The sequence below is a fragment of the Oratosquilla oratoria genome, chromosome 14 (genome assembly GCF_046742065.1).
Source record: "Oratosquilla oratoria isolate Oo_2021 chromosome 14, ASM4674206v1, whole genome shotgun sequence".
NCBI classification, from domain to species: domain Eukaryota; kingdom Metazoa; phylum Arthropoda; class Malacostraca; order Stomatopoda; family Squillidae; genus Oratosquilla; species Oratosquilla oratoria.
Window position 1 is genome coordinate 31995715 of NC_134790.1, and position 27264 is coordinate 32022978.

At 38.9% G+C, this 27264-nt stretch overlaps 1 protein-coding gene across 24 annotated transcripts in view; it reads right to left on the reverse strand.

The window, feature by feature from the left end:
* Positions 1-27264, reverse strand: part of p120ctn (adherens junction protein p120) — a 751624-nt gene that overhangs the window by 14481 nt on the left and 709879 nt on the right. For 15 of the 24 annotated variants that reach the window (XM_076197956.1, XM_076197957.1, XM_076197958.1 and 12 more), the window contains 5 exons: positions 24364-24515; positions 12440-12692; positions 3971-4200; positions 3632-3700; positions 3314-3496 (listed from right to left, as the gene is read on the reverse strand). In XM_076197956.1, the coding sequence (XP_076054071.1) occupies positions 3314-3496; positions 3632-3700; positions 3971-4200; positions 12440-12692; positions 24364-24515 (887 nt within the window). Of the gene's footprint in view, positions 1-1715; positions 1835-3313; positions 3497-3631; positions 3701-3970; positions 4201-12439; positions 12693-24363; positions 24516-27264 lie in introns of all 24 variants that reach the window. The other 9 variants (XR_012967136.1, XR_012967138.1, XR_012967139.1 and 6 more) reach the window with 2 other exon arrangements.

The window sequence follows — 27264 nt, forward strand, 5'->3', positions numbered from 1 at the left end:
CATTCATCTCATCCTTGGTCACCCCCTCATGTTCACTCCTTCCACCTCTGCCTTCCACAACTCATCTTTCCTCATTCTTTCTTTCCATGTGTTCAAACCATCCCAATACTCTTTCATCAACACGATTTCCCAACTCCCTTTCCACCCCTGCTCTCTTCCTCACCTCCTCATTTCTCACTCTATCCAGCCTAGTAACTCCTATCATACTTCCCAGGCTTTTCATATCAAACACATTAAAACTCTTCCTCTCTTATGTTCCATGTTTCTGCCCCATACAGTGCTGTCAGCACAATCACCCATTCATACAATCTCCTCTTAGCATCCATTTCCAAAGGTCTATTTCTCATTACACTTTTTAATCTCCAAAGGCATTTACTTGTTTCTCTCAACCTACATTCTACTTCCACCTCTACTCCTCCCTTTCCTGCCACATTTGCCCCCAAATATCTAAAGCTATCCACTTTCTCCAGTCTCCCTTAATACTCATTTCCAATTTGCTGCCATCCTCTCCCATTGTACATCTGATCACCTCATTTTTACCCACATTTATCTTTAACTTCCTTCTTTTGCACACCTTCCCAAACTCCATTACTAACTTCCTTAACCCCTTCATTACCAACCCGTCAACCTTATGTTTGTAAACACAGACACTTTCCACCACATGGGTAGAAATATCCCAGAAACCGAGGCCTTGAGAGCCCTCAATACACACAGCTTATAACTGTGACACGTGCGTGTCACGTGGAGTACGCTCGGTTCCTGGCGGGTGCACTCAGCTGTGACACGCAGGGTGCCACAAAACACACATCTGGTACTCAAGGGGTTAATCCCTCCTCTGATCCTGCTACATGCACAGTGTCGTCAGCAAACAACAATTGGCTTATCTCCCATTTTTCTTCATTTTCTTTATCCATCTCCAATCCCCGGCCCATTACCCTTACATTTACCTCTCACACCACTCCATCCATGTATTAATTGAATAGCCACGGCAACATGACACATCCCTGGCAAAGTCCCACCTTTACCTCAAACTACTCACTCTCCATTTCTAATTTTAACACAGGCTCTACTACTCTCTTCATGAAACATACTCTAAATTATTTCATTCTTCACCAATTAAGTTTTCCTAATTAAAAAGATAAATCCTTTAAGGAGTTCTCATGTTAGGTGCTGCAACTGCATTAGGAGCAGGTAAACAAGATGGAGGTTATTGTCAATTTGAGTAAGAATTAACCTAATTTCATGGTGACAAATTTTATAGCAGAAAGACAATTTTGCTCAACAAATAGACATATATAGATTAGTGTCTCAACAAATCCTGAGCCTCTTCAATCTGGGGTCAAGTAGACAAGAACTTACAACCTGGCAATAACCAAAACAACTTGCCAGAACATGCCCCCCCCCCCACAAAAGTTACAGGAACAAGACAAGTAGGGGTGAAAACTGATATTTGTTTCACTCTGTTGTAGGGCCTTTGCTGTTTATTAGTGATAGTATCCATGCAGGACATGTCAACACAATGTGCTGTCATTTACATTCCACTCCATGTGTGTCCTAGCATCAATGCAATGGTTCTGTAAGGAAAGGAGCAAATGGTCCACATATGAAGTCGGTGCTTAAATTCACAAAAAAAATCATTAGTGATCACATCCGACTCTGAGGGACAGCTAAACCAAGGGTCAACAGGGATAGCAATTTTCACTTTCAGTCCTTACGGAAGTGGTAGAAGAGGAAACTCTCGTAGCACCTGTGAAAAGGATCGTTTCTTTCGTTCAGCCTGGGTGCATCGGCCCTTCTCACTTGAGGTATGCTGGATGACATCGGGCTGAATATCCTGAGGTCCATTGTACATTATAATGAATCAATTTGAAATTCATATTCTTGATGAAAAAATTATTACTTGATAATACCTGCAAACGACTTTAGAGTTTCTAATATTATGCTTTTCCCTACTACACTCATATATGTTTTTACTCTTGTATTTTCACTCACAACCAGTGAGCATTTAAAGGTCGCTAAAGCCCATAACATGACAGATATATTTTCAAGTACTGTAGATCTATTTGCTTGTGTGAGAATTTAGATGAAATATTTCCATTCCAGAATCATCCTAATATAAAATTAAGTCTCTGTCAATCAACCCACAGCTTTATTTCTCTTTTGCAGAAGACACACAGCTCCCAGGAAACTAACTATGATCACTGGGTCAATCCGAGTCTACTCCATGAAGAAATTTTGTACAACTGTCTGGAATGAGTGGAAGGCAGTATATCCCATTGTGCTCTGTCTTCTTTCTGGTTGGTGTATCTAAGGTATTTGGTTGCTGTTGGTCTGTTACCTGGCCAATTCTGTGTCGGTACTATTCCAGTGTTGGATATTGGCCTGAATATTGACATGCCTGTGCAATTCTTCCCTGTCTGGGAAAGATTTCTATGCTTGAGTGATTTCTAGTGGAGCTTAAAGTACATAATCTAGTTCCATGTTTCACATCTAAGGTTTCAGTCCATTTCTTCAAAGAATTTCTTCTCTTATAAAGTTTGCTTTGGCAATGTGGTATTTACCTTGTCTATGACTTGCCTCTCAATTCTGTATTTTCTGTTGTCATATGGAATTCAACAACAAGACTGCTCTTACTGGCATTTTAAAGACTCAATACAACTGAGTTCTTTTCTTGATAACAAATTCAATCTTGTTGGTGTAACTTCATCTCTATATCTAGTTAATCATTTGGCCCATTAGGCCATTTCATTGTTCACTATTATATCTAATACCATATTACTTATATTTTTCATTATTATATCTAATACCATATTACTCATATTTTTCACTTCTGCTTGTTCCTCATTCTTCCCTATTCATCTCTCCATAATTAAAATCTTCAACCTTTGGAAGTTCACATGGACATTTGCTGGGAGACCCAAAACATCTCCCCTTACCATCAGTTTGCTTAAGAACCACAGTAATCAATTACAGCATGAGCAGAATGTTTGCTCTACAAGAGGTTCAAACTCCTGGAAGACAAATATACTAATCACTTCATAAGTGTCCATGTAACTAGGTATATATACCCATTGCACACTGGACAACAAGGTAAGAACACATGATTAGACTAATACAGCAATTCATACTTCCCTATATGCAACTCTATGACATTTCATCCCCAATAACCAGCGTTTCTATCCTTGCGGGCAACACAACACCAGAGGTGGAGCCATAAAATTATCCTATTCTATTCAATTCCTCATGTTTCATTTCTCTTTCAGAAGTCATAATACATGATCTCACCATTCATATACAAAGTAGAAGCCTTTACCCGTGAATAATGTTGCTGATGAGGTTTTGGTTGTCCTGATGAGTTGAGATGAGTACCTCTCTGAATAGTTCTATCTTCATACCGAGTGCCACTCTGGGATGCCATGGGGCGGTTAAGTGTGTTATTTGCCGTGGGAGAGTTGGCTCCTCCACTTCGAGCTGCGACACTCTTACTGACGAAGTCCTGTTTCAAATGGTTTGGAATCAGTTTGCAGGATGGTATTATGTAGTAATATAAACAGTATTTAGAGAAAATGAAGCTCCAATGATTATCATTTACATCACCAAATCCCTTCATAATACTATGAAGTAATCTTACCTGCTCCTTCCAGCCTGCTTTCTTATATACTTCCCGTAATTCTTGGTGACCCCACATTGAAAACAGCACCTGAAGTTGATGAAAACATTGAATAATTCTTCTGTCTTATTCACCATTATTCTCAGTCTTCTCATGAAAAATTCTATAAACACATGCTTGACACATGAAAATGTACAAATGTATATACCATAGGTAAGGAGCAACTTGTGTCCCACCCCAATGACATTGCTAATGCCAACAAAATCATTAACACCAAACCTAACACCACCATCACCTTCACCACCACTACTATTATAGGAAAGAGGGGCACTCTGTCAAATAAAAATATAAAAAACATACCTGTGAGGCAAATTTTACCACGCGTGGAGAATATCTGTTTCTGTGTCTGGTCATATTGACCAATCGTTCTACTCCTCCTGCTTCCATAAGTGAACGGGAGAATTCTGCATTTTTCTTAATAACTTCATTCAAAGTAGCAAGAACTGCAGCTATGGTTTCATCACTCGTTCCACTATCATGGGTATTGCCTGAAGGAAGTTTCTGGACCAAATCTCTCATTGCATATTTACCTGCAACAAAAATATTAATGATAAATACAAGAAGAAAAAAAATTCTGAGATAAATCTTCTTCCCTGCTGTAAACATGGCAACTACTGGAGTACACAGAAATGCTTGGGATAAATCTTCTTACTATATCAAGTCTTTCACACAGCATGTATTGGAATTAATAACTGGCATACAGCATACATACACTGTGCTGGGGCACTGAATGCATAGTTACATGCAATCAATACTTTAAGGACTTTAGAAACACCCCTAAGAGCCAGAGCCACATAGCATTTGTATGTACAAGATTAAAGTTTCCTCTCATGGAGGAACACTGCTCCTACTTTCTTTTGTTCCCCTGGAATCTACCCTTTTCTGTAAATTTTTCTATCAAAGAGTCAAGGCAAGAGAGGACCTGGGAAGAAGACTCCAACCTGAACCCTAGTAACTGGGTCTTTGAGTGTGCATGAATGTGGAACAAGCTAGACCAAAAAGGAGATTGTAATTGTGTTTGTGAGAAGGAAGATGGATGTATTATAACTGACTGAAACTAAACTGAAAGGGATAGAAGAGTGAATTTGGGAATGTGGTCATTGGGGGGTTTGGAGTGGAGAGAGAGTGGAGGAGTGGCTCTGTTTGCACGTGATGAGATTGTATTTCACCACCAATAACAACACAACATAGAAGATAGTGTTTTTCAGAGAGAATAATGACAGCTCCTTGAAGTCATTGCCAGCTACTGTGAAGCTTTAAGTTTTCAGTAAATGAAATGCAAAACAATAATTATCATCTTTTATTAGAAATTACGTAAAAGGTGACGTCATATTGAACTCGTTTATTGAACTCTAGAAGTTTAATTTCATTAAAGTAATAAATTATGTATATTTAAATTATTGGATAAAATCTGAATAATTAATAATGTTAATGATCAATTGCTACTGATAATTTGTAGTCTATTGAAAAAATTTAAACATTTGAAATAAATACCGAAAATTCTGGTCGGTGAAAAGTAAACAATGGTCGCGAAAATGATAGATATTGCGTGTAGCCTGCGACCGGATTCACTCAAATAATAGTTTTCGTCAAGTTAAGACGCTTAGAATTTGTGTCAACTGAAACTAAAGAAGATCAATTTCGGAGGAACATTTACTCCCAACTGTAAAGAGAAACCTCTCTTTAAAGAATAAAATTACATAATTGAAAATAACGGATAAACTTAAAAGGGCGAAAGGGACGTAAGTATAACTCGGCCGAGTTAAAACCGGTCTCTCGAAAACCCGCCTTTTCTAAAAATTTACATCTAAATTATCAAGAAGAAGGTAAGATCAACTTTCTCTTTTGAATTAGTTTAAAATAGTAAGAATTATTTGTTTGGATGAGGAAAACAGATCCTTTTCCAATATATTTAAAGAGAGGTTTTATTAACATCAAGACTCGGCATAATCTAATTCTCCATAGCCTCCGTGAATTGATTCAGTATTCAAGCCTTCTAAGTGGGCCTATTTGTTTATAATAAAAAGGTAATTGTTGATTCACTGTGCCGATTATTATTAAAAGGCTTCACATATTCGTAAGTAAATTGAGTTGTTTTATATAATAGTTTCAAGAGTTCAATTAAATGAGTTTGTCAAGTTCGCCTAGTGTATACTACGGCCTATTTGTTCTTAGTGGAAACCTTGTGTCCAGGTTGGTTTGTTTAGTGAAATCGAATTGTTTTATGTATAGGCTAGTACAACCTGAATATTTTTTTGTAATTTGTATCAATACAGTCTAATCATGACAAGTGATAATGATAATGAGGATAAGGATGAAGCTGGATTTGAGACTGCATTGGTTAAATTGAAACGAGAAAGGGGTATACTTAAAAGAAAAGTTACTCTGATTCTTAATAAATTAAAGGATTCACTTAGTAAAAAGACATTAAACGTTAATTTCTGTAGTAAACAATTAGATAATATTGATCAAGTTATAAGTGAAATTAAAGTTAAAGATGAACAGATTTTAGATCTTCTAAAGGAAAATGAAGTAGATGTTAAGAAATTTGACACATTTACTAGTGAAGTAGATAAGCAAGTAGGCTATCATATGGAAATAGATGAAAGTCTATCAGAATTTGAGGAATTTAAAATGGCAGGGAATAAATCCAATAATCACTCTACAAGCTCTATAGATGCTGATAGATTTGTTGAAACACTCAATAGGCTAGACCATTTTGATACTAAACCGCCTCCCTTATCTTGCGGCGTTTTTGATGGAACAGAAAAGGATAAATTTACCTTTTCTTCTTTCCTCAATCAGTTTAATAATGTCATAGGTAATAAGGAGAGTATGTCCCAGGCAGTGAAGCTTAGTTATTTACATAGTTATCTTAGGGGTTATGCTTTGAAAATCATTAGCCATTTGTCTATCATAAATGAAAATTATGATATTGCACTAAGATTATTGAAAGATGAATTTCTGGATGTACCCTTTATAGTGGATGAAACTTTCCGAAGGATTCTAAGCGCAACAGTTCCTCAAGGATATGACGAGGAGTTTTTTGCATTAAAGTCATTCATCATTGAAATTAGAGCATACATCTTTGAATTAAAGTCTAATCATGGCTATGATTTTACAATGAAAAATTCTCCTGGAAATTTATTATTGAGTCATATTCTCTTTAATAAGTTGCCTACAGCATTCAAAAGGGAACTGGTTCATAAATATAACAACTATCCTACCTTGACTGAAATCTTTGAGTCATATAATGACATTATTAAGACTCTAATTAAGACCTGTAAAACTACTTTGCCTAAATCTGATAAAATCAATAAGGCCAAAGAAAATTCAAAAAATGCACCCAAAGAAAATAAAAGTTCTCTTCAAATTTTCAAGACAAGTCAAAATAAGGTTGCTCCCTCTAAAAACTTTATTTGTAAATTGTGCAGTGCATCAGGTCACTCCTTGGGACAGTGTGAAAAATATTCAACTCTTAAGGATAAGACAGAGAGAGTACAGGAATTAGGTCTCTGTGCACGTTGTGCTGGATCTGGTCATAAAGAAGATGAATGCTTTGGCAAGCAAAATAAATTAAAATATGGTTGTAAACACTGTAATTCTTATGGCCATATAGCACCCCTTTGTCCTGAATTTAAAGGACCTACTACTAGTAATAATCATCTTTGTTTAACATCTCAACAAAATTCTGAAAATGATTACATTTCCCCTACTGTAACTTTGGAATTTATTCGTGGTAAACAGAGTAAGAAGATCAGATGTTTAATTGATACAGGGAGTCAGCGATCCTACATGTCAGCAAGAGTTGCTAAAGAGCTTTGTATGGATTTAGATTCGTTGAATAAGATAGACTTCAATGTAAAAACATTCATTGGAGCTGAAGTTAAGAGCTTTAAGCAAACCTTAATAGGTGTTAAAATGAATAAGATAATTCAAATGCCATTTCTTATTGACCCTTCACTCAGCATAAGTTTTGTTGTACCGGGTATGAATGAAGCCCTAGAAAATATAAAAGATCAAGGATTTGAATTGGCTGATGAAGCCTTTGGATTAAATCAGGATAATGAATTAATAGAGGTGGATGCATTGATAGGTGTAGACTTGCTTCAATTCCTTCCAGAATGTTCATTTGCCTCATGCTTGCAAGGGAGCTGCATGGTAATTGGAAATAAAGTAATTCCTATTGGTAATGTCAATCATTTTTTGACTAGGAAACAGGCTTCTCAAATTAGTAAAAAAACGGCAAGTAATAAAGTTCAAATCTATCAATGTCAGAAGTCTTCTAAAGTTCCTGACACCTCAGTTAATCTGATACTTAATCCAATTAAATCTTATTTTAATCCTCTAGAAAACATTCTAAATGATTCAGATATTGAAAATGGGATAGAATATCTCTTTAGCTTGGAATCTATTGGAATTAGTAAGAATGAAATTTATAGTTCAGAGGATCAAGAACAAATTGCTAGATTTAATGAAGCTATTCAGTTTAAAGATGGCCATTACCAAGTTAAGCTTCCTTGGTATTCAGAAAAAATAGAACTGGTCCCTTCTAATTTTCAGGTTGCCAGAAAAGTTTTAGGGAGAGTTTCAAAAAATCTTAAAAAGTCAAATCTATATGAAAAATATGAAGAGGTCTTTGATAAGCAGCTTCAGGATGGAATCATAGAGCAGATTGAAATAGACTTTTCTGATGAAAAGGTGAATAATCACACTTGGATTCCACATAGGCCAGTCATTAAGATGGAAGAGCAGGTCTCGACTAAGATTAGACCAGTTTTCAATTGCTCACTAAAGACTGATAAGAATCTACCTTCTTTGAATGAGGCTGCATATACTGGAGTTGATCTAATGGAGTCCTTGCTTAAACTGTTATTTTGCTTTAGAACTAATGATATAATCTTGCTGAGTGACATCAAGCAGGCATTCCTGTCAATTAGGCTCAGCCAAGAGTTTGATAAGAACCGTTTTTGTTTCCTTTGGGAAAGGGATAAATTGATTGCTTATAGATATAGAACTCTAGTATTTGGATTTACATCGTCACCCTTCATTCTACATTATTTAATGAAGAAACATGCCAGTAAATTTCCACTTGACAAATGCACTGACATTCTTTCCAGTCAATTCTATGTTGATAATTTAATATTCACAGGCAATAATTTTAAGGAAATGACTGACCTTTATCGGCTTTGCTATGAAAGAATGGCTCTTGGTGGTTTTATTTTAAGATCTTGGAATTCAAATTCACTTGAACTGAGACAACTGATAGAAAAGGATGGCAAATTAGTTGAACATTCAAATGAGACAGAGAAAATTTTAGGATACAGATTTAATCCTAATATGGATGAGATGCAGCTTGCACCTGTTGAATTTCACTCTGTCAGTACTAAAAGACAATTGTTATCCGAGACTTCAAGTTTGTTCGATCCACTGGGGTTAGTCTTACCCATTAGTATCAAAGGAAAGTTATTGATGAGGAAGGTATGGCAACACAAATTAGGATGGGATGAAAAATTGCCTGAGGACATAATAAATGAATGGGATAATATCAAACCTGATTTTGAGAAAGCCAATCAGGTCTCCTTTAATAGGCAGGCATTAAATGAGAATGAAGAATATGGACTTAATATTTTTAGTGACAGCTCACAAAATTGCTTTGGGTTTGTTGCTTATGGTACCAGTAAGGAAAGTAGTTCCCTCTTATTTGCTAAAGCAAAAGTGGCTCCTGCTAACAAGGAAAAAGAACATAGCATCCCAGTCTTGGAGCTACTTGGAGTGATTCTTGCTTTAAAGTGCATATCCACTATTTTGAATGCCTATTCCAAAATAAGATTCAACTATATTAATATTGCTGTTGATGCACAAGTTGTGCTCAACTGGTTAATAACCAGACAGCCTAAACTTAAATCTAAGTTTGTCAAAAACAGAATAGGTGAAATGGATAGTAAACTACAACAGCTTGAAAGGGATTATAACATTCCCATTAGTTTTAATTATGTCAAAACTGAAAATAATCCAGCTGATCTCTTAACTAGAGGCTTAACCTACAGCAAATTCATCGATAATTTTGAATTTTGGCTCAAGGGACCAGATTGGATGAAATATGATTTAAATACATGGCCTAAATACCCATTGTTGAGTGTGGGTTTTAATCTGATGAATCAAAATATCAATACTCTCAATACCATGCAAGGAAAGGAAGTTGAAATGAAACCTATTTTTGACATTAATAAGTTTTCAAACTATAATAAAGTTATGAAAATCACTGAGTATCTCTTCAAGTGGATTTGTATGAAAAGTGGTGAAAACTCTCATGAGAAGGCATTGGATTATTGGATCATGATAAATCAGTCAATCAGTTTTGCTAAAGAAATTAGCTTCCTTAAACAAGTGGATACACTCAAGTCAAGTAACTTTAAAAATTCAGAAGTGCCTTCCTTAGTATTGAATTTAAACTTGTTTCTTGATGAAAAGAGCATCCTGAGATCACGAGGAAGGATTTCCAAATCACTTTATTTTGATTATAATGTACACAATCCTGTACTTTTGGGAAAAGATCACTTTTTCACTGTACTTTTTACCAGATTTTGTCATGCTCAGGTACAACACATGGGAGTCAGTACTACCTTAAATTTCCTAAGGTCCCAAGGATTCTGGATCCCAAAGGGTAGATCTTCTGTTAAAGCTTCAATTAAGGACTGCAAAATTTGCCAGAAGTATAATGCACTTGCCTATAATTACCCTAAAGTAACCAGTATGCCTAAGCAGCACATGAATCTGATCAGACCTTTCAATCATGTGGGAGTTGATTATACAGGTCATGTGTTTTTGAGGAAAGATAATACTAATGCTTTGAGTAAATATTTTATATTGATTTTCACTTGTCTTAATATCAGGGCTGTCCATTTTGAGTTGTTGCCTGACATGTCAACTAAGAATTTCATTCTGGCCTTTCAAAGATTTTGTAATCAGTATACTATTCCAACTTACTTGTACAGTGATAATGCCCGATCATTTGTGAAAGGTGGAGACATATTAGAGAGAACTCTCGAGTCGAATGAATTTTTGGATGAACTCTCAAAAAACAAAATCAAACATGTAAGAATCCCAGTATATTCAGCATGGGTTGGAGCAGCTTGGGAACGTCTTATCAGAACAGTAAAAAACTGTCTGTATAAGGCAATTGGAAGATCTAAATCAACATATTTTGAGTTTCTGACTGCCCTTTCAAACATAAAAAATGCCATTAATTCTAGGCCTCTCACTTATAGAGCCAGTTCAGAAGAATTTGAATTTATAACTCCAAATTCATTCCTCAAACTTAACAACATTGGTTCATTGATGTTCAAAGATGAAACTGATATTTGGGTTAATGATGAAAATCAGGAAAATCTTGAAAATGCACTTTGCAAGCAGAATGAGATGTTTGAGGAATTTAGAAGATTGTGGTATGAAGACTATCTTCTGAGTTTAAGGGATCATGCAAAAAATCTTTACCAGAAAGAATGGTCTGACAAGATAAAGAAAGGAGATGTAGTTTTGATTAAACATCCAAATAAACCCAGACCTTTTTGGTTAATGGGAATAATATTAGAGATAATTATTGGACATGACAATAAGGTTCGGATTGTTAAAGTGAAACAAAATAATGGAGAAATTGCCTTCCATACAATAAAGAATTTGTATCCCATGGAATTAAATATCACTCTTGGAAGTCAAAACCCATCACAACCTTCAGAGGTAGATACTGGAAACGACTCAAATCAAACAAATCCTCAAGCTCCATCTGCAAATAATAGAGATCTCAAACCAAAAAGAAAGGCTGCATTAAAGCAGCGTGAACTTATGAGAAATAAACTTGATTATTTATAAATTATAAATTGTGTATTAGGTGTTGGGTAAAATGCTACACCCTGGTTCTGGGGTGAGGATACACGAGTTTAGGTGGTGGTTCAGATACTTTACCCTTAATCTAAGGGTGAGAAATTGTTTTATTAAAGATTGATTAGAGGCATTAAATCTTATTGAATCATTTGTATTTATATTGATTTGGACACAAGGTTGCGTTGCGATGCGTTGCATTGCATTTGTTACAAATGCAATCTCTTGTCTGGAGTATATTAGAAATTACGTAAAAGGTGACGTCATATTGAACTCGTTTATTGAACTCTAGAAGTTTAATTTCATTAAAGTAATAAATTATGTATATTTAAATTATTGGATAAAATCTGAATAATTAATAATGTTAATGATCAATTGCTACTGATAATTTGTAGTCTATTGAAAAAATTTAAACATTTGAAATAAATACCGAAAATTCTGGTCGGTGAAAAGTAAACAATGGTCGCGAAAATGATAGATATTGCGTGTAGCCTGCGACCGGATTCACTCAAATAATAGTTTTCGTCAAGTTAAGACGCTTAGAATTTGTGTCAACTGAAACTACAGAAGATCAATTTCGGAGGAACATTCACTCCCAACTGTAAAGAGAAACCTCTCTTTAAAGAATAAAATTACATAATTGAAAATAACGGATAAATTTAAAAGGGCGAAAGGGACGTAAGTATAACTCGGCCGAGTTAAAACCGGTCTCTCGAAAATCCGCCTTTTCTAAAATTTACATCTAAATTATCAAGAAGAAGGTAAGATCAACTTTCTCTTTTGAATTAGTTTAAAATAGTAAGAATTATTTGTTTGGATGAGGAAAACAGATCCTTTTCCAATACTTTACTAATTATACTTTTACAGCAGCAATAATGACAAACTCACCTATAAGCTCTTTATTCCTTTGATCTATGGCTAGGTTGCGTAGTGCTGTTGCCACAGCACAAACTACCCTATCCACTTCCATCCTCAACAATTCTACCAGAATAGGCAAACCCTTCTCCTTTCTGACTGCCGCTCGGACATCAATGCTTGGCTGCCAGTAACATGCTGCTAGGTTCTGTAGGGCTCCTGCTGCTGCTTCTAATGTCTCTGGGTTACTGCAGTCTGACAGTAAGGCCAGGTAAGATTGCACAACCTGAAAATATCAAAATCATATAGAACTCTTTTGTATACTATTCAATATAATCAATGACTCAACATAGTAAATATATCCAACATGTAATATTTGCATTTAAAAAGTCACTTAAAATACATGCAATAATGCATGAAAATTTTCAGAACCTATATTCAGCATTATTCTAAACTGAGAACAACAAGTAAATGCCTTGAGGGATTAAAAAGTGTCATGAGAAACAGGCACCTGGGAATGGATGCAAAGAAGAGATTGTATGAAGGGGTGATTGTGCTGATGGCTTTTATGGGGCAAAGACATAAGAACATAAGAATGAAGGAGACTGCAAGAGACCATAAGGCCTACACTAGGCAGTTCCATGTCCATTACCACCTGTCACCCCTATCCATGAAGTTGTCTAACCATTTTTTAAAACAACTAATAGTTTCAGCACTCACTACATGGTTACTAGTCTATTCCATTCATTGACTACCCTGTTAGTAAACCAATTCTTTCCTATTTCCTTCTTAAATCTAAACTTGTCCAATTTAAATCTATTACTGCAAGTCCTGACCTAATGTCTTAATATGATGACTTTGTGTCACCTTTGTTAAAGCCTTTGATCCACTTGAATGCCTCTATTTGATCACCCTACACTCTGTCTTTCCAGAGAGTGCAAGTTAAGGTGCCTAAGCCTCTCTTCATAAGGTAAATTTCCAAGCCCATTTATCATTTTGGTCATTCTCCTCTGTACTGATTCTAGTGAATTGCTATCCATTCTAAAAGACGGAGACTAAAACTGTACTGCATAGTCAAGGATGGATCTAACTAATGCTACATAGAGTTTGATAATTACCTCTACACTTCTATTCGTATCCATCCTAGCAATGAAACCTAATGCTCTGTTAGCTTTATTCCTGGCACTAATGCACTGTTTCCTGGATTTAAGGTCAGGACTCACTAGAACTCCCAAGTCTCTCTTGCACTCAGTTTTTTCTAAAAACATGTTATCTAAGCTATATCTATTTTTGGAGTTGTGTAGCCCTATGTTTAACATGCTGCACCTTGAGATATTGAAGTTCATTTCCATTTCACCGACCATGTGAACAATTTGTTAAGATCATCCTGCAATTTTTGAGAGACAGAGAGGAAAAGTTTGAATGTGTTCGAGATGAAATGTCTGAGAGGTATGGTTAATGTTACAAGGTTGGATAGAGTGAGAAACAAGGAGGTGAGGAGGAGAGCAGGAATAGAAATGGAGATGACAGATAGTGCTGATGAAAGAGTATTGGGATGGTTTGGACACATGGAAAGAATTAATCAAAAGAAATTAGTAAAAGAGGTGTGGAAGGCAGAGGTGGAGGGTGCAAATTTGAGGGGACGACCAAGGATGAGATGGATGGCTGAGATGAAAGCAGCAGTGAGAAAGAGGGAAAAGTCTGTTGAGCAAGGAAGGGAGAAGAAGGCAGGAGAGAGGGATGTATGGAGAGTGGCTGCGTATAGATGATACTGTTATGCAGGGAAGTGTAGGGCAGGGGAATATTTATGTGAATGATATTTTGATGCAGCCCGAAGGGATTTCACTGTGTCTTCTCTTTTCTGCATGAGGGGACAGAGAAGAAGGGTCACCAATTATGTGAAGCGGCCTTGTTGTGGATGTACTGGGTCTTGCTACATTGCTTCTGACCCAGGGCAGGGGGCAGGATACAGGGATGACCCGTCATCCACGAGGAGCTAAGACAAGAAGGAGGATGGAGTGGTGGATGGGAGAGGACTGGGTGGGAGCAGGTATGTGGCTTTGACTTAGCTACCTCCCTTATAAGAGGGGAAAAAGTTCTTAATATATAAAGAACAACAACAGAAAAGGATGGTTTCAGTACATGAAAGGAATGAGTGAGGAAAAACAAAGTGTGGAGAGTAGATGAGGATGGAGATAACTTGAAAGCAAGAAAAGAATGAGGTGGATGGGCACAGTAAGGGGGGCACTGGATGCAAGAGGAATGTCTGTTGAGGAAGGAAGAAAGAGAAAGAATGTGAAATGTTTGTCTGCTCCAGTTGTTAAGCCCAGCTATAGAGAAGCCATGTCTTGTTACACTGCCTTTGACCCATGTTGTGTGGCATGAGACAGGGATGACTCTTCATCCATGAGGTGTTAAGATGCTATGATGGAAAGGACTATGAATAGGTTTTGGATGGCTATGGTGCACATGAACTCTTGAGTTGACCAACCCCCTTTCAGATAGAAAAGACCCTTTGGTGTGTATGCATGTATATATGCATGTTGTGGTTATGTAACAAGGTGTAATGGGTGTGAGATTTCAAAAGTTATGGCATACAACTTCATATAAATTTCATGTGGTGAAAAATACTAAACTAGAGTAGGGAAAAGGGTATACATATTAAGTCTAAATAAACCTTAACAATCTAGTATTCTTAGTTGACTATAGCATGCACTACCATGAAAAAAGTTTCCTAGAGAAAAGAAGAGCAAAGCTTTAAGCTAAAACAAAAACTCAGGAGAGAAGAGATGTCTAGCTCTAAGATGGTGCAACAAGAGGTCAATGATTGCAATGCCAGCTAGTAATATCTAAATGTGCAAACCTGTGACATTTCTGTATCATATTCAACTACATTTCACTATGTGTATATTTATAATTACTTAGTATAGTTTAGAGGTTTGTTGAATAACCACTAAATTGTAAATGTTGCACAGTACCATGTTCCAAGAAAATAAGTTTTACATCAAGTTCCAATGGAAAACCTATGACCCCACAATAACCAGCATAGGTCCTCAGGCCCTCCAATGGAACAAATCCTAGGTTGCTGTCTCTGTTATTTGTGTTGTTTTAGTGTAATAATTACTGGTGCCATTTTTCACTATATCATTCTGCATTGAACACATTATCTCTCCAACAATAAAGTGAGCATTTGAATAGGTCATGTTACCATGAGCCAATCCCACATTTCAATTTTTTTTGTTTTTTTCCAATCAAATAGCTTTTTTTTTTGGCTATTTGATTGGAAAAAACAAAAAAATTGAAATGTGGGATTGGCTCATGGTAACATGACTTATTCAAATGCTCACTTTATTGTTGGAGAGATAATGTGTTCAATGCAGAATGATATAGTGAAAAATGGCACCAGTAATTATTACACTAAAACAACACAAATAACAGAGAGGATTAGGAGAGGAACAGAGGGAGTAATTGGTGAGAAACAGTGTGGATTTAGGACAGGTAGAGGTTGTGTAGATCAGATTTTTGTGGTAAGACAGAAATGTGAGAAAGCTATAGGAAAGGGGAAGGATGTTTTTTGGGCCTTTATGGACCTGGAAAAGGCTTACGACAGGGTAGACAGAAAGGTGCTGTGGGAGGTTTTGCAGATATACGGGATAGGAGGAAAGCTTCTAGGAGCTGTCAAGAGTTTTTATGAGAGTAGTAGAGCTTGTGTCAGGATTAGAAATGGAGAGAGTGAGTGGTTCGAGGTAAAGGTGGGACTTCGTCAAGGATGCATTATGTCGCCCTGGCTGTTCAACTTATACATGGATGGGGTAGTGCGAGAGGTAAATGCAAGGGTAGTGGGTCAGGGATTGGAGATGGTTAAAGAAAATGGAGAAAAGTGGGAGGTCAGCCAGCTGTTGTTTGCGGACGACACTGCGCTTGTGGCAGGATCGGAGGAGGGATTGAGGAAGTTGGTGACAGAGTTTGGGAGAGTGTGTGATAGAAGAAAGCTGAAGATAAATGTGGGTAAAAGTAAGGTGATGAGATGTACAAGGGGTGAAAGTGGCAGTAGTCTGGAAGTGAGCATTAAGGGAGAGTGACTGGAGGAAGTGGATAGTTTTAGATACTTGGGTGCAAATGTGGCAGGAAAAGGTGGAGTGAAGGTGGAAGTAGAATGTAGACTGAGAGAAGCGAGTAAATGCCTTGGTGGATTAAAAAGTGTAATGAGGTATAGACATTTGGGAATGGATGCTAAGAGGAGACTGTATGAAGGAGTGATTGTGCCAACAACACTGTATGGGGCAGAAACATGGAACATGAGAGAGGGAGAGAGAAGGAGTCTGAATGTGTTTGAGATGAGGTGTCTGAGAAGTATGATGGGGGTTACTAGGCTGGATAGAGTGAGAAATGAGGTGGTGAGGAGGAGAACAGGGGTGGAAAGGGGGTTGGGAGATAGGGTTGATGAAAGAGTATTAGGATGGTTTGGACACATGGAAAGAATGGGTGAAGAAAGACTAGTAAAAGATGTATGGAAGGCGGATGTGGAGGGAGTGAACATGAAGGGACGTCCTAGGATGAGGTGGATGGATGGGGTGAAGGGGGCTTTGGGGAAGAAGGGAATGTCTGTTGAGGAAGGACGGGAGAGGACAGAAGACCGGGGTGAATGGAGAATGGTTGTATATGGATGATGTTGTGATGCATGAGGTGGAATGGGCGGGGGGATGGGGGGTGAGGTAGTATGTGTGAGCAAATTTGACGCAGCCCGAAGGGATTTCTCCCCGTCTTCTCCTTTATGCATGGGGGGACGGAGAGGGGGGGTCACCGATTTAATGAAGCGGCCTTGCTGTGGATGTGCTGTGTCTTGTGACACTGCTTCTGACCCAGGGCAGTGGACAAGGTGCAGGGATGACCCGTCATCCAGGAGGTGCTAAGATGAGAGGGAGGGTGGAGGGGTGTGGAGTGTATTCAGGGATGGAATGGGTGGGAATGATTTTATGCCTTTCCTTTTTGGCTACCTCCCTTGTAAGGGGGAGAAAGCCTTGGTATATGTATGTGCCAATCAAATAGCCATTACCCACAAAATGAGATGTTGTGCCAAGGCAAAGGATTCTCCTTGTCACTTTCACTCCCATCACACTCATCCCTTAACTCTTTCCTCTTTATACCATTAGAACACTTTTATCTATCTATATACCAATAGCCTTCTTCCCCACTACCACCATTCCAATCCCACCTGTCAATTCACCTTATTTTCATTTCTTTCCCAGTAAAACTACCAGTTCATTCCCAGTACATCCCTCTCATGGAAAATTTCATCCCTTTAGTCTATAAATTTTTCTCCAACTCTCTATGTATCCCAAACACATTTTCTCTTGTTTGACATCCTATGGCTTCATTCACCTCACCCATCCACTTCTTCCTTAGTCTACCCCCAAGCTCACACCCCTAGTATCACATTTCAACTAAATTAAAAGAATGTGCTTCAATTTTGTACTAAGGTCATACAATAGAGTGAAGAGTGCAACATGAACAAGCATGTTAGTTAATAATACAATTACCCAAGAAAAGTAATGTAATCAATCAATCAATCCATTACCCCAGGTGTCTCTGGCAGAGGACCTGGGGCCTTCAAGCATCCAGCAAAGAGCCTCTGGTCAGAACCATAAATCACTCGATGGACCATATAATATAATTATTGCATGGTATGGAGGAGACACACTGTGACCTGAGTGCACACCTACGTGTGACCCAGTCTAACCCAATGCAATTTAATTATCCCTAATTAGACACCATGAATGCTCCCCACATGGTATATATATTGGATTTGGCCACATATTAAGTCAGATCAGTTCTGACTAACTAATAAAGCACAACAACTCTCAATAACCCTTTCCTTATTACCATAGCCCCCCCCACTTGTGACCCTTGACCTGGACCATGGACCTGTCTCCTGTTGCTGCCAACCCCACCATTGTTCCAACTCTCTCAAAAGACACTGAGAGACATTAACAGCATACCTCTAGATGCTGTCCATTCACCTGCCTACCACACAAAGCCAACAGAACTGGCAGGTGCATCATGATGCTCCAATAGATGTAGCTCCTCCAAACATCGTTGCTCTGTCAACACTGGCGCTTGCAGTTCCATCTCTTCTACATTTGCAGCATTACATCAAGTCCTCAAAGATGTTGGCATAAGGCTCACTGACACCAATGGCATCATCATCACCATTTACAAGTGCAAACGCCTGCACCTCACTTTCGGTAGTTGCCACAACTCCTGGAACCTCATCCTGGCAGACATCAGGATGCCTCTACTTGGTACTAACTTCCCACTTGTTGCAAGTTACTGGTCAACATCACCAACAGCCATCTTGTCTGTGCAATAGCAACACCTCTCTAAACTGCATCACAGCCACCCATGGCTGCAGGCATCAACACTAGACATCCCTACACTCACTGTTTACTGCACCATTGGGGGGGGGGGGATGCTGAAGGTGCTGAAGCCCCCCAAATTTGTCCTTTCATTACCTCATTGCAGAGGTCAAGACACCTGCCTCATGTACACTGGTACATGGCAGAAAGCAGTAATACAGTAGCAGAATTTTTTCCCAGCATTAAATAAAACACTTCAGTGGGAATAATTGGAAAGATATTCAACACATTATTGAGGGTTTTATTTAATATTGGCTGCAAGTTATTGTGGGGATAAAAATTGCTCAGTAGCATGCAGCTGATACTTTAGGGTCTATATGAGGCAGCCCTACAGACCACAGCCAAACATCATTTTGTCTGTAATAGAGGAAATCTCTATTCATAAAGAAATTATGATACTTTATTATACTGTGACTGTTGTTGTTGTTGTTGTCGTTCCCTAGACTGTCTGTCCAAGCAGTCCCGTCTCCCCAAGGAATGCCACAGCCGAAACTGGGTTTTCCCACAAATCCTTTATAGAGTGTATGTTGTGTTGTTTGCGTGCATGATTGTGTATAATGCAGTCTTCCATTATGTGTTGTATGGTATGGGGTGAAGTGTTACATCCTGGGCAGCTGTTCACAATGCGGTTATCCAGCCTCTTCTGGTAGCTTAGAAGTGCTGGGTGGTGGCCGCACCGCAGTCTGGCCAGGTGGACTCTGTCCTTTCATGGGAGAGAGGATTCAGAAGGGTGGATATCAGGGGGTCTGGCATGCAGCAGTGTGTTGTCTTTCAGTGTGTTAATGGAGCGGTGAGTGATATGATTATGAATATGTTTCCGGAGGCTGGTATTTGGTGGTTGTGGAGGAAGAGAAGAGAGTATCTGTGTGTGATACAGGTCTTTGGATGTTGTTTTAATGTTTCTTGGTGTGTGTGGGTGTTCTGCTATGTAGTGTAGCGGGTGTGATGTGTTTGTGGTGGCTGCGGCAAGTGTTTGTGTGCCTCTCATGTCAAGGTGGTCCTTGACTTTGAGGACTTTTGTTTCATGGTGTAAATGGTCTGTAGGTGTTGTATTTGTGCAGCCTGTAATTGTTTTTAGGGCTTTGTTTTGTATGATTTGAAGGGTGTTGTGGTGTGTCTCACTGAGATTAGGAGCCCATGCAGGACTCGCATAATTCATCACTGAGCGTATGCATTGTTTGTATATTGTTGTATTAGTTTCTTTGTTTTGTCCAAATGTTGTTCCAGTGATTGACTTAAGTGCATTAAGTCTAGGTGTGCATTTGTTTTTTATGTTTGTGATGTGTTGTTTGAAAGACATGGATGTATCGTATGTTACACCAAGAATTTTCAGTGTGTTTGCGTGTGGTATTAGTGTTGTTGATGTAGAGATGAGGTATGTATTTGTGTTCTTTTGTCCAGTTGGTGAGAAGTGTTGCTGTAGATTTGGTTGGAGCCATTTTGAGTCTGTTTGTGATGAACCATGTGTTGAGTGTATCAAGGTATGGCTGGATTATTTCTGCAGCTTTGTCTGTGTTACGATGTGTGCATGTGATTGTTATGTCGTCTGCGCAGGAAGAGATTTGTATTTCTGAGGTGTCTGGTGTGGGTAAGTCATGCATGTATAGATTAAAGAGCATGGGGGATAGAACAGAGCCCTGTGGTACTCCATTCTTAATGTTTCTGATGTGCGATGATTAGCCATTATATGACACATAAGCATTCCTACCTGCCAGATAATTGGCCAGCCATCTTTTGGTGTTATTGTGCATGTCTGTGTTATATATTTTATTTGTTAGGTTGTGGCGGGGTATAGCATCAAAAGCTTTACTAATGTCTAATGTTATAAGAAGTGTTCTGTGGTGGGGCCTATCTGAATTGATGCCATCTAAAATTCTTTGTGTGAGGGTTATCAGAAGAGTGTTTGTGGAGTGTAGTGGCCTAAAACCGTGTTGTGAGTCAGCAAGGGGAATATGTGGTGTGACAAGTTGAAGTATTAGGCATTCAATGACTTTAGAGGGGGTGCAGAGAAGTGTGATTGGGCGGTGCGATGTTGGGATTGTTGGACCCTTGTTCGGTTTTGGAATGGTGATTATTTTACCATGCTTCCAGATGTAGGGTATAGTGTTGTGTGAATAGCTGTAGTTTGCAATGTTTGTGAGTGTGTGTATACCTTGTGGTCCAATGTGTTTTAGGTGGATGTTACTTATGTTATCAGGGCCACAGGCAGATGAGTGCTTGAGATTATGTATTATGTGTTTTGTCTGACTGTCTATGAAAGGTGTATAGTCTGAGTCTGTGGGAAAGTCTTTCTTACATCGAATAGTGCACCTCCTGGATGACAGGTCATCCCTACATCTTGTCCACTGCCCTGGGTCAGAAGCAGTGTCGCAAGACACAGCACATCCACAGCAAGGCTGCTTCATTAATTCGGCCACTGAGAGAAGCAAGGAAATGCCTTGGGGGATTAAAAAGTGTAATGAGATATACACATTTGAGAATGGGTGATAAGAGGAGATTGTATGAAGGAGTGACTGTGCCGACAGCACTGTCTGGGGCACAAACATGGAACATAAGAGAGGAAGATAGAAGAGTTTAAATGTGTTCGAGATGAAATGCCTGAGAAGTATGGTAGGGGTTAGTAGGTTGGATAGAGTGAGAAATGAGGTGAGGAAGAGAGTGGGGCTGGAAAGGGAGTTGGGAGATAGGGTTGATGAAAGGTATTGGGATGGTTTGGACACATGGAAAGAATGAGTGAAGAAAGATTAGTAAAAGAGGTATGGAAGACAGAGGTGAAAGGAGTGAACATGAGGGGGTGACCAAGGATGAGATGGATAGATGGGGTAAAAGGGGCATTGGGAAAGAGGGGAATGTCCTGGAGCCGCAGCGTCTACGTCGTGGGACCACCCCCAACCCCAAGAGTTGGGGGCCAAACGGCGGCAACCAGCCCTGGCCACCGGCTCTACACAGGTGACACCGATCCCCAAGAGGAGCTACAACTGCCTTAGGGAGTACCACTGTAGTTGGGAGGGTCTCAGGAGGGAAGAAAGGACGAGGGAGAGAAGGGGTGGTTATACTAGTAACTAAAGAGATAGGTTAACATATGGTGTGGAAGGAGGTTTCTTCAAGGTTAATGTGGATAAAGGTGAAACTAGGAAGGAAGATGTGGGTTTTGTGAGTGCATATGGGCCTGGTGATGAGAAGAGTGTAGAGGAAAGGGAGGCTTTTTGGATAGATTTAAGTGCATAGAGGGTTCATGGAGAAATGTAAATGTAGTGGAATTGGGAGATCTCAATGTTAGGGTAGGAGATGAACCAATAGATGGAGTGGTTGGGAAGTGTGGAGTCGCAAGAAAAAGTCGTAGTGGAGAGATGATGGTGGAGATGTGTCTAGAGAGTTGATGATAACAAATACAGTGTTTATGAAGAAAGTCAAGCATAAATACACATGGGAGAGGGTGATGGTTGGAAGGGTGGCAGATAGGGCTTTAATGGACTATGTAATGGTTACCAGAAGAGTAGGAACAGTTTTGGATGTACATGGTCTAAGGGGAGAGAATGGGGGAATATCAGTGGAGGATAGATGGAAAAAGAGGAGAAGGACAGAAGGTAGGGAGGTGCTTAGAGTGAACTACTTAAATGAGAAAGAAAAGGAGGAGTACAAGAAGAAACTGAGAAAAGAGTGGGAGGGAGTGAAGAATAGAGTAGAACAAGGAGTGGAGGATTTGGGATGGTTCAAGGAGGGAGTCACAAGATGTTCAAAGATGGTGTGTGGAACAAGGAGGGTGGGAGGAAATAGAGGGAAGGGTAGTGAGCATTGGGATGAAGTAAAAAAGGTGGTGGAAGAAAAGAAATGAGTATTCACAGATTGGTTACAAAATTGGATGAGAGAATCATATGAGAAGTACGAAGAAAAGATAAGAGAAGTAAAGTATAAGATAAAGGAGGCAAAGAGGAGAGCAGATGCAAAATGAGGGAAGAGTATGACAGAAAATTTTGAAACTAATAAAAGGATGTTTTGGAAGGAAATTACATATACCATACATATACTAAAGTCTTTTTCCCCTTTACAAGGGAGGGAGCCAAAAGACAAAGGCATAGAAACTACTCCCACTCATTCCATGCCCTACATACTCCACTCCCCTCTACCCTCTTCCCTCCCTCTTATCTTGGCACCTCCTGGATGACAGGTCATCCTGTCATCTTGTCCACTGCCCTGGGTCAGAAGCAGTGTCGCAAGACACAGTACATCCACAGCAAGGCTGCTTCATTAATTCGGCCACTGAGAGAAGCAAGTAAATGCCTTGGGGGATTAAAAAGTGTAATGAGGCATACACATTTGGGAATGGGTGATAAGAGGAGATTGTATGAAGGCGTGACTGTGCCGACAGCACTGTCTGGGGCACAAACATGGAACATAAGAGAGGAAGATAGAAGAGTTTAAATGTGTTCGAGATGAAATGCCTGAGAAGTATGGTAGGGGTTAGTAGGTTGGATAGAGTGAGAAATGAGGTGAGGAAGAGAGTGGGGCTGGAAAGGGAGTTGGGAGATAGGGTTGATGAAAAGTATTGGATGGTTCGGACACATGGAAAGAATGAGTGAAGAAAGATTAGTAAAAGAGGTGTGGAAGACAGAGGTGAAAGGAGTGAACATGAGGGGGTGACCAAGGATGAGATGGATGGATGGGGTAAAAGGGGCATTGGGAAAGAGGGGAATGTCTGTTGAGGAATAAAGGGAGAAGACAGATGATAGGGGTGAGTGGAGAATGGTTGTGTATGGATGATGCTGTGATGTATGAAAGGGTGTGGGAAGGGGATGGAGGGAGGAGTATGTGTGAATGATATTTTGATGCAGCCTGAAGGGATTTCTCCCCATCTCTTTTTCTGCATGAGGGGACAGAGAGGGGGGTTGCTGATTCAATGAAGCAGCTTTGCAGTGGATATACTGTGTCTTGGTACACTGCTTCTGACCCAGGGCAATGGGCAAAATACAGGGATGAGAGAGAACATATACTTCAATTTATATTCAAAATCATTGTACATCTGTTTAAAAACATCATCTACATTTACAAAATTCAGTTTAGTCCCCCCCCCAAGTGTTATCTATATTTACAAAAAAAAATTTGATCCATGATGTGCCACTAATTGTCAGTGTGGGGTTGGCTACCTCCCTTGTACGTGGGAAAAAACGTGGTATATGTATGTATGTACCTAATTGTAGTATACAGGAAAGGAGGAGTGCTCGTTAGGTCCTGTTTCCTATTCTCTAATTTTCTATGATACCTACACTCCAATTCATGTACAGTTCCATCTTAATCTACATTTTTGATTTCTAAATATCATATTTAAATTTGAATTTATGTATTGTTTGTATCAAGTGTTCTGTGTCTCCTTTGTGTTGGTTACATCTGGGGCAGTTTGAATCTGTTGCCAGGCCTATCCTGTGTTGAATGTGTTGGTAAAAAGTATTGTAGATCCAGAATCCCTAATTCCTATTGCACCACCTTAAAGGTAACCCAAGTTAATGCAAAGCCAAAGGTGTTAGAGTGGCACAGGTTACTTACTACCTCTGGTTGCCATAGTAGTTCCATGCCCCGCACAGGTTCTGTCCGTGGAGTGGTGGTGGTGCGAGGCCCTGTAGTTCCTTCTTTTGCCTGTCCTCCACTTCCGGCTTCTTTCTTTTTCTTACTTCCTCCAAAGCAACCCAGATTATCACCTAATGGAGAAAGAGATCAATGCCATATATCAGAGAGTGTCTGAGATATAAAAGGTTATTATGCAATTTCAATAATTTATTCTATTATCATTTCTTTTTCATATCCATTGCATAATTTGCAGTGCAGAAGCTGATAGCCTTAGAACTCATTCCTGCAGAAGCAAAGCTGCATTCAGTTTTCCTATAACAACTGCTTTTTCTGTCACATATGTAGAGTTGGAAATTTTAGAGACATAGAAAGGAAGCTTACAACTTATGATACCCATCTGCCAATCTTTCATTGTATCTTCATCTGCACTAAATTAAACTTTGTCATTTAAACTACAAGAAAAAGTTCTGGCAAAAAATATATATATATGAAACTATGCATTTCATATGATTTACAAAATTAAAGGCATAAAATATTAAGATTTCAAAATGTTTAATTTGATAACTGACCACTTCAAAAAATAACTTAAATCTCTCCCAGTTACTAAGGTTGGATATTCTTACCATTGTCATCACTGCCTAACGATTTCTCATAGCACCATAATCCACTCAAAACTTGCCCATCTTTAAAACCCATCAAAATCTTTACCCCCATCTAGAGGTTCAGCCCCTGACAATTTACAGACTGGCCCCAAGATCTCTCTCTATCAACTTTGTATTTCCTCCACCTTTTCCCATCAGGAGAACTGGCAAACAATGACTTCCCCACCATTCTTCCTACTGTGGTGACACAGAAATAGTCCCACAATAATGCAAGTCAATAGTCCAACATTTCTTCCTCAAGAGATCCATGGGAAACCCTGAGGAACATTGCTAATCACTGTGGGGCTACAAGTTCCTGGTGTGTGATACCCAAGACAACCACTATTATTTTTATACTGCAGATAGCTTAAACAATAAGTTTATGACCCCCATTGACATGCACCAGCAGTGAAGCTGCCCATTTTTCTATCTCTATACCAAGACCTTCTACTCCCTTTTAACCACTTCAGTACCATGACAGCTATGTAGGCATCATGAGGAGTGAGTGGATACATAAGGATGCCAGCATCAGCGTCTTGATTATATCTTTATTGTAGTTGTACATGAGCTACCCCTAAATTCTGTGAACTGGTTTGATCACATTTTCTGTATTTATTATTACTCAGAGTAAAAGAGAACAAATAATACAGCAGTGAATTTATATCTTATAATGCAAGTAATGTGATGCATTGTAATCTGGCAGCCAATTCTGCATGTGAGAATTTGACTCGTACTAAAGAGGTTAAGGGAGGTAGCCAAGTCAAAGGCACTCACCCACTCCCACCCATTCCACTCCCATCCATCTCCCCTGCTTCCCTTTTATCTTAGTTCCTTGTGGATGAACAGTTATCCCTGTCTCCTACCCACTGTGCCCATTTTTAAAACTCTCAAACCCCTCCAACTCCAACAGCAGGTGCAACCCTTTATAAAGCCTCTTAAACTTGAAAATTCCATTATATCAAGCCTGTATTGTGTATATGTATATACATGCCAAAGGCCTTTTTCCCCTTATAAGGGTTAACCAAGACAAAGCTCATACCCACAACATGAATATGAAAACCCATCTAACACCCCTCCCTTCTTAGCACCTCATGGAAAGACTCATCCATCCCATGTTATATTGCTCAAATCTAAGGCAACGTAGTGAGACACAGTGCTTCCACAGCAGTGATTAACAATTGATGTTAGTTTATCCCCACTGCTTCATTATATCTGGACCCTATACATACCTACACATGCATACATACATACATAATGTATACTCATGATAAGTCACCATGTTAATTGTTTAAAAAACACATAGTTTCCAAACAGCTAAATTAATCATGGGTGAAGTGTAAATACAATACCACACAAAGGCAGGAATTTGCAAAGTTAAAAAGAGAGATTTGGAACAATGAACTGACTGATTTGCAGAGTTAAACTTATCTATCTATATACCAAAAGCTTTTTCCCCCTTATAATGGAGGTAGCCAAGTCAAAGGCATGTACCTACTCCCACCCATTTCAATCCCATCCACCACCCTTTCCTCCTTCTCATCTTAGATCCTCATGAATGATGGGTCATCTCTGTGTCCTGCCCACTGCCCTGGGTCAGAAGCCATGTAGCAAGGCACAGTACATCTACAGCAAGGCCACTTCACTTAATTGGTGACCCTCCCTCTCTGTCCCCCCATGCAGAAAAGAGAAGACGGGGAGAAATCCCTTCAGGCTGTGTCAAAACATAATTTACACATAAGCACCCCTACCTTCCATCCCCTGTCCCTCTCTTCTTCCTTGCATAACCGTATCATCTATGCATGGCCACTCTCCGCTCATCCCTATCTCCCTTCCTTGCTCAAGAGACATTTCCCTCTTGTTAAACTCGTACAAGGATCTAAAATTAACTATATCCAACCCTAATAACAAACATAAGAATCATTTAACTCCTAGAAGTAATTACGATCACTTATTTAAACAAATAATGTATATGTATACATACCTATAGATTCATTATCACATTTCCTCAAAACTGGTTTTCTCTAACCTTATGGTACTAAAGAATTATTAGTCTGATCATGAACTAACTGTTCCATTTATATGTAATCTTCAGGTCAGCTGTACTCATTATACATATAGGCATATATTCTAAGGAATACTATATTTCAATATATATTTAATCACGTCTCGCTTCTGCATTTTAAGTAGAATACTATTCTTATACTTAATATTTAACAAGTCCTCATCTACCATGCACTGA